At 37.8% G+C, this 12,453-nt stretch overlaps 1 protein-coding gene across 1 annotated transcript; it reads right to left on the bottom strand.

The window, feature by feature from the left end:
* Positions 1-1,398: 1,398 nt before the first annotated feature.
* Positions 1,399-2,579, bottom strand: LOC115226491 (caspase-7-like). The gene is made up of 2 exons (XM_029797486.2): positions 1,841-2,579; positions 1,399-1,512 (listed from the first exon to the last, which is right to left on the bottom strand). Exon 1 carries the CDS (start codon positions 2,506-2,508, stop codon positions 1,879-1,881), a length of 630 nt encoding a protein of 209 aa, XP_029653346.2. The 5' UTR covers positions 2,509-2,579; the 3' UTR covers positions 1,399-1,512; positions 1,841-1,878.
* Between the last annotated feature and the right edge of the window lie 9,874 nt (positions 2,580-12,453).

The raw sequence follows: 12,453 nt of genomic DNA, 5'->3' as shown, positions 1-12,453 counted from the left end.
TGTGTATGTGTGTGTATGTGTGTGTGTGTGTGTATGTGTGTGTGTCGTGTGTGAGTCTGTGTGTGTGTGTCGTGTGTGTGTGTGAGTCTGTGTGTGTGTGTGTGTCGTGTGTGTGTGTTTGAGTCTGTGTGTTTTTGCGAGTTTGTGTGTGTGTGTGTGTCATGTGTCTGTGTGTGTGTGAGTGTGTGTATGTGTGTGTGTGGTGTGTCGTGTGTGTGAGTCTGTGAGTCTGTGTGTCGTGTGTGTGTGTGTGGGTGAGTCTCTGTGTGTGCGTGTGTGTTTGAGTCTGTGTGTGTTTGCGAGTTTGTGTGTGTGTGTGTGTGTCGTGTGTCTGGTGTGTGTGTGAGTGTGTGTATGTATGTTGTGTGTTTGTGTGTATAATAGTTAAACAGAACGCGCTCACACGCAAGCACAATGTTGCACGCACAGAGAAACACGAAAATGCTTTACTTCCACACACATCAACTCACACACACACACACACACACACGACACACACACACACGCACACACACACACACGCACAGCTAAACAAATTACATTTCTTATACGCGTTCATACATGCATTGTATATGTGTGTGTGGGTAAGTGTGTGTGTGTGTGCGCGTGTGTGTGTGTGTGGTTGGTGTGTGTGGGTAAGTGTGTGTGTGTGTGTTGGCGCGTGCGTGTGAGTATGCGAGTTCCTTCTACACTCGCTCCTAGCCTCAGTGTCTCATTTTGTCCACCTCACCGACTTCAAAAGGAAATGTCGACTTCAACAGGACATGAAATGATGGTAAATTATTTAAAAATTATTTACGGAAATTGCCGAACAATCAGCTGCAAGAAAATGACAGGAAAATGACAGGAAAATGACAAGAAATTGACAGGAAAATTGACAGGAATTTGACAGGAATTTGACAAGAAAATGACTGGAAAATGACAAGAAAATGACAAGAAAATGACAGGAATTTGACAGGAAATTGACAGGAAATTGACAGGAAAATGACAAGAAAATGACAGGAAAATGACAGGAAATTGACGAGAAAATGACAGGAAATTGACAGGAAAATGACAGGAAATTGACAGGAAAATGACAGGAAATTGACAGGAAAATGACAGGATTGAAAACATCATGGAAATATTGCGTTCCAGGCAAACAAAATTACAGACGAAACATTCATTTACACTTAATATGTTTTAAATTAATTACAAACAACGTACAAGCTGATAGATTTTATTATGTTGTTGGCAATTCAGAGACAATATGTTAATAAAAGACAAATTTTAAGGAGAGATTAACCACCAGAGTAAAAAAAAATATCAGAATTATTGGAAGAAAGAAACGTTACGCAATTGTACTGAGATATAATGCAATAAGAAAAGAAAGAAAATAATTTCTGTTTGGCGGATAACCTTTAGGAATCAGCGATATATGAAAGCATGTGAATAAAATAGTCTACGTATTAATATTGTTCATATTAGTTGTATATAAAAGAATGTTAGTCCAATTTCAGAGTGTAGAATTATTTTGATATTTAGAATGTACCAATAAGTCACGTGGTGTTCTTAGTAAAATTTATGGTAGGAAATAGGTTTAGTGAAGCATCTTAAAATGTTCGAAGATATTAAACTAAAATCAAGTTTGTAATCATATTAGCAATCATTTAGTTGAAAATATTGTATTTATCGATTTATCAATTTCTGCTGTGGGTATTGCACGTGAAATTGTGCATTTATTTGTAGATATATGAATTCTTAAAATTCTTGTAGTTTTCGATGTATGAATATCTAAAATATATTCTTTTCATATAATATGTAGATGCATCAGAAATTCTCACCATAAGAAGCGCATTTCTATTTAAGGATCCCACACCGGAAATATTTTAGTTCGCTGGTTCAAAACATTAGTTCTTTGAGCAATGTCGACGCAATCTGAGTCTTTCTTTCAGAGCCATTATTTTTCGAATTCTCCGAACTTTGGAATTCACCAGAAGTAATGGTTAATAGTTTCAGGATTTCATATTTAGTGCCATACTCATTCAAATTTTCGGTTAATATTTTCATAAATGGCGAAGCTTCATGTTTGCCGTGGATTGGCAGACATTCTTTCCGCCACGAACGAAAAACCAACAGATCTGCCGTTATTGGGATTTTAAGTATATTGCCTGTTTCAGGTGCATCCACTGCGTGGAATCTTCCAACTATTTCAACTGCTTCAATAAAAATTAATTTAGGAACTCCTTTTAAAGATTGACACTTATCGGCTGTCAGCTTAGAAGTTAGTGCAATTACGTCAGATCCAGCTTTCTCGTGATCTTGGTTTATAACTGCACAAATAAAGCAACCAATTTTATTTTTACGTTCAGTTTCCTTAAACTTTTCCAAATCTTTGCACATTGTTTCAAAATCGTTATAAATAGGTTCACATTTAAATCCAATACGTTCTAATGCCCTTCTAAAATCTGCTGCATCGTTTGTTGAACACTTAGGGTCGACTATATAAGCTACACGTGTTTTATTTTCCATATCATATTTAGCGAAACATTTACTAAGATCTTTCTTAGTTGGTGAATTGGGCTGATCGCTTGTCCCAATGTTTGCGCTTTCAGTGTCCATGGTAGTCAATGTAAGAATGTGATGAGCTGAACTTAGTTCCGTGTATTATATATTCTTTCAGTCCTCTCAGATTGCTATCAATGCGCATGCGTTAACGAAATCCGACCCCTGGCTTTCAACTCAAGATGTGCGCATGAATCAGAAATTGTCACCGTCAGAAGATCCATGTTCATTTGAGGTTATTACATCTGAAATATCATAGCTCCTCGGTTCAAACTTTAGTTCTTTGTGTAATGAGATTATTTGTTTTCGGCCGTTACATTCCGGTCACACACACACGCGCGCGCACACACACACACACACGCACAAACACACACATACACACACGCACACACACACACGCACACACACAAACACACAAACAAACACACACACGCACACACCACACACACACAAACACACAAACACACACACACGCGCACGCACACACAAAGCACAACCACACACACACACAAACACACACGCACACATACACACACCGCACACACGACACACACACGCGCACACACACACACACACACCACACAAACACACACCGCACACACGCACACACACATACTCTTTACTTGTTTAGTCATTTGACTGCGGCCATGCTGGAGCACCGCCTTTAGTCAGCAATCGACCCCGGGACTTATTCTTTGTAGTCCAGTACTTATTCTATCGGTCTCTTTCGCCGAACCGCTAAGTTACGGGGACGTAAACACACCAGCATCGGTTGTCAAGCAATGCTAGGGGACAACACAAACACACACACACACCACACACACACACACACATATATATAATATATATAATATATATATATATATATATATATATATATACATATATACGACAGGCTTCTTTCAGTTTCCGTCTACCAATCCACTCACAAGGCATTGGTCGGCCCGGGGTTATAGCAGAAGTCACTTGCCCATGATGCCACGCAGTGGGACTGAACCCGGAACCAGTGGTTGGTAAGCAAGCTACTTACCACACAGCCACTCACCAATTGTATTTCATATACACGTAACGAGTGTGTGATACAAGTGCACGTGTGTGTGTGTACGTGTGTACGTGTGTTTGATCGTGTGTGTGTATGAGTATATACGTGTAGTGATTGCTAGCCTCAATATCTCATTTTGCCTCCCTCACCGACATCAAAGCAAACTCGAATTGAACAGGACATGAATGATGAAAATGAAAGAAATTACTTACGGAAATTGCCGAACAATCAGCTGCAAGAAAACGATACGGAAATCACAAGATTGAAAACGTCATCGAAAGATGGCGTTGCAGTCGAACGGAAATACATGAGAAGCCATTCTTCAAGCTTGAAATATTTTAAGACCTTAAAAACTAACATAAAAGCTGATACATTTATATTTCGTCGTCATTTCAGGGACTTTGTGTTAATAACAGACAAACAGCTCTATCTGCGATGATTTCATGCTGAATCTGAATCGAAGGAGAGGGCTTTTTCTCCGTCCGGGGTTGCGGATCCGTGGAATAAGCTGCCGGACGAGATAGTGAAGATGCCGACGACCGCTCGGTTCAAAGGCTCCCTTGACCAGAAATGGCCTGAACTCTTTGCATGAGCACCACCCTGTACATAACTCCATGTCCCCCTACATGCCTTGCTTTTTCTTTTTGAGCCAAAAAATTAACTAACTAACTAAAATATCATTGAAGATTTTACAGGAGAGTAAAAAAATAGCAGGAGAACTGAAAAAAAAGAACTTTACGGAATGCTGCTGAAATAATACAATGCTGTGAGAAAAGAAAAATAAATCAATTTCTCTTTCGCAGACAATGTTTTACGAATCCAGCGTTTTACGAAAGTATCCATATTAATATTGTACGCATTTAGTTGCATACTAGACTTAATACCCGGCGTTGGCCGTGAAGCATTCACAGAACTGTTTGCCAGTTTATAGAAAGGGAATTCATGGTACTTCTGCTTGTATCTATATTTAACCTAACTTCTGGACTTGTTTAATTGTTAGTTCAAGTTTCAGAGTGTAGAATTATTTTGAAATTTAGAATATAACTGGTGTTCTTAATAAATGCAGAGGTGTTCTTAATAAAGATGCAGATGTTCTTAATAAAGACACAGGTGTTCTTAATAAGGACACAGGTGTTCTTAATAAAGACACAGGTGTTCTTAATAAGGACACAGGTGTTCTTAATAAAGGCACATTTGTTCTTAATAAAGACACAGAGTGTTCTTAATAAGGCACAGGTGTTCTTAATAAGGACACGGGTGTTCTTAATAAAGGCACATTTGTTCTAATAAAGGCACATCTGTTCTTAATAAAGACACCAGGTGTTCTTAATAAAGACACAGGTGTTCTTAATAAATGCAGAGGTGTTCTTAATAAATGCAGAGGTGTTCTTAATAAAGGTACATTTGTTCTTTATAAAGACACAGGTGTTCTTAATAAAGGCACAGGTGTTCTTAATAAAGATGCAGATGTTCTTAATAAAGACACAGGTGTTCTTAATAAGGACACAGGTGTTCTTAATAAAGACACAGGTGTTCTTAATAAGGACACAGGTGTTCTTAATAAAGGCACATTTGTTCTTAATAAAGACACAGATGTTCTTAATAAAGGCACAGGTGTTCTTAATAAGGACACGGGTGTTCTTAATAGGCACATTTGTTCTAATAAAGGCACATCTGTTCTTAATAAAGACACAGGTGTTCTTAATAAAGACACAGGTGTTCTTAATAATGGCAGAGGTGTTTCTTAATAAAGGTACATTTGTTCTTTATAAAGACACAGGTGTGTTCTTAATAAAGGCACAGGTGTTCTTAAAAGATGCAGATGTTCTTAATAAAGACACAGGTGTTCTTAATAAGGACACAGGTGTTCTTAATAAAGACACAGGTGTTCTTAATAAGGACCAGTGTTCTTAATAAAGGCACGTTTGTTCTAAAAAGGCACATCTGTTCTTAATAAAGACACAGGTGTTCTTAAAAAGACACAGGTGTTCTTAATAAGGAAGGACACAGGTGTTCTTAATAAAGGCACGTTTGTTCTTAATAAAGGCACATCTGTTCTTAATAAAGACACAGGTGTTCTTAATAAAGACACAGGTGTTCTAATAAAGGCAGGGGGTGTTTTTAAAAAAAAGCACAGGTGTTCTTAATAAAATTCATGCTAGGAATGGGTTTAGTTAGGCATCTTGCAAAATTAGAGTATTTATTAAACCAATATCAATTTGTAATCATATTAGCAATTATTTAGCTGAAAATATTACATTTATCTATTTATCAATTTATGCTGTTGGTGTTACCTGTGGAAATAGTTTTTTCTTCCATACATACAGACATACTACATACATACATACATATCATACAAACATACATACATACATACATATACATGCATACAAACATACATACATACATACATACATACATACATACATACATACATACATACATACATACAGACATACATACATACATACATACATACATACATACATACATACATACATACATCCTACATACATACATACATACATACATACATACATACATACATACATACATACATACACACACACATACTACACACATACATGTATGTTCGTGTGTATGTCTGTCTGTCTGTCTGTCTTCCGGCTAAGTGTGAGTGTACGCGCGAGTATTGCGAATAAAACAAAAACAGATTTCCTACGAAAGCAAAAACTGAAATTCTATATCGAAATAAATTCTCTCTTAAATTATTTCATTTTAATTCATTGTATTAACCCATCAAAGTACTTCAAGTGGCCTGAATAAAGCGATGCCTTTGGAGATTATATAGTAACTGGTGCACTTCTCTGTAAATATAATGGGCCCCAGAACACACACGTTCCATTATGAAAGCCACAATTTGCTCTACCATTCTGTCCGGAACTTGTTGCATGTCCTCTATCGTCTGAGTGTTCTCCTGTAAATCGATTCCCCGGATAACACTGAGGAAACACTTCGAACTGACATCATCCATTGGGTCTATGACATTACAGGATGTGTTTGGGACCACTTCAGCTTTGTAATCGCAACGCAGTTTCGGTTTCCAAGGACAAATCAATTTCAATGTAAAATGACGGTCAAGTGTATGTTAAACTGCTCTCGTATATAAGGGTGTTGTGAATGAATGTCTGTGTGTGTGTGTATGTGTGTGTGAGTGTGTGTATGTCTGTGTGTGTATGTATGAGTGTGTGCGTGTGGTGTGTGTTTGTGTGTGTGCGTGAGTGTGTGTGCCTGTGTGTGTATATATAAGTGTGCGTGTGGTGTGTGCGTGAGTGTGTATGCCTGTGTGTGTATATATAAGTGTGTGTGTGGTGTGTGCGTGAGTGTGTATGCCTGTTGTGTATATATAAGTGTGTGTGTGGTGTGTGCGTGAGTGTGTATGCCTGTGTGTGTATATATAAAGTGTGCGTGTGGTGTGCGTGAGTGTGTATGCTGTGTGTTATATATAAGTGTGCGTGTGGTTGTGCGTGAGTGTGTGTGTGCCTGTGTGTGTATATATAATGTGTGTGTGGTGTGTGCGTGAGGTGTATGCCTGTGTGTGTATATATAAGTGTGTGTGTGGTGTGTGCGTGAGTGTGTATGCCTGTGTGTGTATATATAAGTGTGCGTGTGGTGTGTGCGTGAGTGTGTATGCCTGTGTGTGTATATATAAGTGTGCGTGTGGTGTGTGCGTGAGTGTGTATGCCTGTGTGTGTATATATAAGTGTGTGTGTGGTGTGTGCGTGAGTGTGTATGCCTGTGTGTGTATATATAAGTGTGTGTGTGGTGTGTGCGTGAGTGTGTATGCCTGTGTGTGTATATATAAGTGTGCGTGTGGTGTGTGCGTGAGTGTGTATGCCTGTGTGTGTATATATAAGTGTGCGTGTGGTGTGTGCGTGAGTGTGTATGCTTGTGTGTGTATATATAAGTGTGTGTGTGGTGTGTGCGTGAGTGTGTATGCCTGTGTGTGTATGTATGAGTGTGTGTGTGTGGTGTGTGCGTGAGTGTGTATGCCTGTGTGTGTATGTATGAGTGTGTGCGTGTGGCGTGTGTGTTTGTGTGCGTGCGTGAGTGTGTATGCCTTTGTGGTATGTAGTGAGTGTGTGGTGTGGCGTGTGTGTTTGTGTTTGTATGAAATCTTCGTAGTTTTCTTAAGTCGAATTTCCTGGGAGGGATTTGGAGATCTTTGCGAAATTAATCGAATGAATTTTAAAAAAGGTGTATTTAGGGCGAGAAACAATATTTTCAGCTTTTATTCTTCCATATCCACATTTCCAGTGAGGGATTCATATTTGCTTCCACATTTCTTCTACGTTCGTACTTTACTTCTACGCAGGCGCAAAGCAACACATCCAATCCGTCTAAAAAGGAGTTTTCTACTTTTGGAAAGAAGGAAATATATGAGAAGCAACTTAGGGTCTTTTTTCTGGAAGTTTGAACTAAAAGAATAAATCTTCCGGATTCTATCTCCGTGTCTGTAGACGTAGTTTAAACAAAACCCCTCTTTAAAAAATTGTAAAATAAAAAAACTTTGGGTGGGAAAGAAATTTTTATTTTGGAAAATTTCTTTTTTTTTCTTTTTTTGGCAAAATCGTAATCTTCCATAACTAAAACATCGGAAAGAGTAAGAAATAAATGAAAGGAATATGGATTTGGGGTTAGGGTAAACCCCGCCGAAATTTGAAAGAGAAAGGATTTCATAAAAACATATCCGGAGGCTGAACTCATAAGTAAGATGGTTAAACGTTCAGATGCGAGGTGTCCGAAAAAGATAAAATGCCTTTCCTTCAGTTGTCGGCAATTTCCGTAACGAACTACTTACGGAAATTGTCGAGCAATTAGACGCAAGATAAAGACAAGATTGAACCCATGATGGAAACATTGCGCTGCAGGCAAAGAAATTTACAGAAGTTTTCATTCACACTTTACATATCTAAATAAATTAAGACTAACGAAAAAGCTGATACATTTTGATATTTCATTGGCAATTCAGAGACTTCACATTTATAAGAGAGAAATTTTATTAGGAGATTATCCACAAGAATTTAACAAGAATAGCAGAATAATTGAAAAAAATATTACGCAATGGTGATGAGATAGTTTAATGCAGTGAGAGAAGAAAGATAAAAAATTTCTCTTTGGCAGAGAAACTGTTACGAATCCAGCGATATAGGAAAATACATGAATAAAATAGCCTAGATATTAATATTGTTCATATTTAGTTGTATATAAAACAATGTTGGTTCAATTTTCAGAATGTAGGATTATTTTGTAATTTAGAATGGACCTATAAGTCACTGGTGTTCTTTAGTAAAATTTACGGGAGGAAATAGTTTTAGTGAAGCAGCACCTTAAAATGTTAGGGGATATTTATTTAACGAAAATCAATATGTAGGTTATATTATTCCTGTGCTCTCATACATCGCTGGATTAGTAAAACATTGTCTGCGAAACAGAAATTGTTTTACTTTGTTTTCTCACTGCATTGTACTTTCTGGGCATCATTGCGTAACGTTTCTTCAATTCTTTGGGTATTTGTTTCACTCCGGAGGATAATCTCTGGAGGATAATCTCTGAAATGACAACGAAATAATACCATGTATTAGCTTTTACGTCTGTCCTTCGTGTATCGCGGAATTGCACAAATAAAGCAATCAAAAACGATTTCAAGATTATCTTGCTCAAATTCTTTCATCAAAAGACGGAGATGTTCAAAGGGCTTGAGAAAATCGTGATTTCAAGATGATGACCTCAGATTTTATACAGATTCAGAAGTCAAACATTTGTTCGACTGTTACATCTGTATAAAGCTGAGGTCCTCTTTTTAAATCCTCGTCTTTTGATGAAAGAATTTGAGGAAGATAATCCTGTTATCACTATTGATTGCTTTATTTGTGCAATTCTGTATCATGGGGAAGAAAACGATGTTATATATGGATACGACGATGAAGTGAAGCTAGATGCGTTGCTTTCTTGCCCGGGACTCGATTGCTGTCCATCATTATAGGGAATAATTAAATTAATCTTTAGTCAAGCTGGTCGTGAGATTAAGAAATCGATGCTGGTAGATCCGGATTAAAACTATCTTGCCTCTTTTGAATTCCAATTCAAAATATAATGGCTGTAAGCGAATGCCTCAGATTATATCAACCTTGCTCAAAAACCTAAAATTTTGAGAGAGGAAGTAAAATATTTCTGGTGTGGGACCCTTAAATAGATATGGAACTTCTTACGGTGAGAATTTCTGACGCATCTGCATATTGTACGAAAAGAATATGGTTTAGAAACACACACATCCAGAGATGCAACGGAGTAGATTTTAAAAACCTCATGTATATACATGTATATATATATATATGTATATATTATATATATATATATATATATATATATATATAATATATATATATAATATATATATACATAGATAGATAGATAGATAGATAGATAGATAGATAGATAGATAGATAGATAGATAGATAGATATAGATATAGATATATATATAATAAACCTTTACATAAATAAATAACGTGAAATACACGAAGGGACGAACATAAGAGACAGACGGGTCATTCAAAGCCTTCGTTCTTCAGTCAGAAACCGATTCCTCATCGCAGATTTCGATACATATATATATACATATATATATATACATATATATAACATGACTATTTCCACAGGTAACACCAACAGCATAAATTGATAAATAGATAAATGTAATATTTTCAGCTAAATAATTGCTAAAATGATCATGAACGTGATACTTAACTAAAAGTATTTCTCAGCATGAATTTTATAAGAACACCTGTGCCTTTATTAAGAACACCTGTGCCTTATAGTTAAATTCTAAATTTCAAAGGGATCTGTGTGTGGTGTTTGTGTGTGTGTGTGTATGTGCGTGTGTCTATCTGTGTACGATTGCGCACGCGCCCTCCATTCTATTCCACCTTTCACCCCCCTCACTGATTTCGAAGCAAATGTCACCTTCAACACGACATGAAACGAGAAAGTAAATATATAAAACTTTGTGACGGAAATTACCGAAGATTTAGACCCTCAACGAAACATTTCCGAATTTTTAAATTCCAAATACTGAAAGAAAGACTCTTTACGGATATTTTGCACCGTGCATCTGACCGTTTAACCCTCTTACCTATGAGGGCAGCCTTCAGATATATTTTCGTGTGACCCTTTTTTGATTCAAATATCGGCGCTGTTCGGCGCTATCTCAACCCTCTCTATTTTACAAAAATATCTCAGGCATTCCTATTTTTTTGTTATCGAGGATTATGATTTGGGGTAACAGTTTTTTATTTTACTTTTTTGCTTAATCAACGGAGATTTCGAATGTGAAAGATAGATTTTTTCAATTTTAAACTTTCAGAAAGAAAGATCCAATGTCATTCCTCCTACATTTTTCTTCTTACAAAAACTAAGAAATTCCGAATGTTGTACATATTGAACATGTGTCTTTGCGCCCGCGTAGATTTCGCCCGAACAGAAGATGTAAAATATGGACCCCTCAAAGAAATTCAACATGCTAGAAATAACAGCTAAATGAAGGAAAATCGTTTTTTCTGCGGCATAACCACATGTTACTTTTAAGTCATTGGATTAATCCCAGCAAAATACTCCAGTTTAATCCCTGGCCAGACCCATCCCAGCACGATCCCACTTAAGAAAACCAAACAGGTTTCACACAAACACATAACCAAGCACACACGCACACACACACACTTACACACACAACACATACACATGTACGATCGCGTTTATCATGCAATTGACCGTCATTTTTACAGGGAAAGTAAATTGTCCTTGGAAAATGAAACTGTTTTGAAATACAAAGCTAAGTGGCACTAAAGAAATACGTACAATATATATGATGTCATTGTCGTCTGCATCATCACCGTGGACGACGCCATCTTAGAAAGCATTTAGTGCTGTTTATCAGTGTTTTCCGGGGAGTTGATTTACACGAGAGCTCTGAGAAGATAGGAAGGCTGCAACAGGTTCCAGACTGGATGCTGGACACAGCCGAGGCGTTCGTAATGGAAAGTGTAGAACTGGGGTCCAATATATTTACAGACGAGTGAGCCAGTTACCACAATTTCCAAACACTTGTCTTTATTGACGCCATTGTGAAACACTCTCGTACCTTTATAAGCCCAGGGAGTGGTGTATGTAGAAATCTTGTGGACCCGTATGGGACACGAATAAAAATTAGATAAAAGCGAAAATTGAGATTGAGCGGGGATTTGAGATGATTGCATGGAGATGAGGCCATTACTGGCGAGCTGTTGACGAAGATCATTCTCAACCGGCTGAAAAGACATCTCAGAGCAGGTCTTACCAGAGAATCAATGTGGCACCAGGTGAGGGAGTTGAACGATGGACACAATCTTCACACAGACACAGTTATGGGAGAAATACTTTAGTAAGTGCTGGAGAAGGTTGTTGACATCGCGGGGACGGAAGGATTCGCCTTGGTTGGCGGACATTTAGGGAATCGTTTGCAGTCAACCACGGTGAGAAGCAGTGGTGCGTGTTATCCAAGCTTTCTTGTATGTTTGCGTCCAGATGTGCTTGCACCATGATGGTCAACTAGCAAAAGGGCGATTTAAACCGTACTAGAATAGATGGGAAGACCTTCAGCCAGGATCGACTTCGAACTTACACCAAAATCAGGGAAATGCGTGTCAGGGTTTTGCCCTCGGCAGACAATTCAGCGTTCTACCAGATTCCACCAAGTTGCCATATTATATCGAGGGCTCCAGAGCCATTGACAGTAGACGGGGAGCCTTTGAAGTACACATGAGGGCTTTATCCCTGGACAGTGCTTTGACTTGTATTAACATTTCTGACTTGG

Source organism: Octopus sinensis, linkage group LG30, assembly GCF_006345805.1.
Source record: "Octopus sinensis linkage group LG30, ASM634580v1, whole genome shotgun sequence".
Lineage (NCBI taxonomy): Eukaryota > Metazoa > Mollusca > Cephalopoda > Octopoda > Octopodidae > Octopus > Octopus sinensis.
This window is presented reverse-complemented; position numbering and strand designations above follow the sequence as displayed.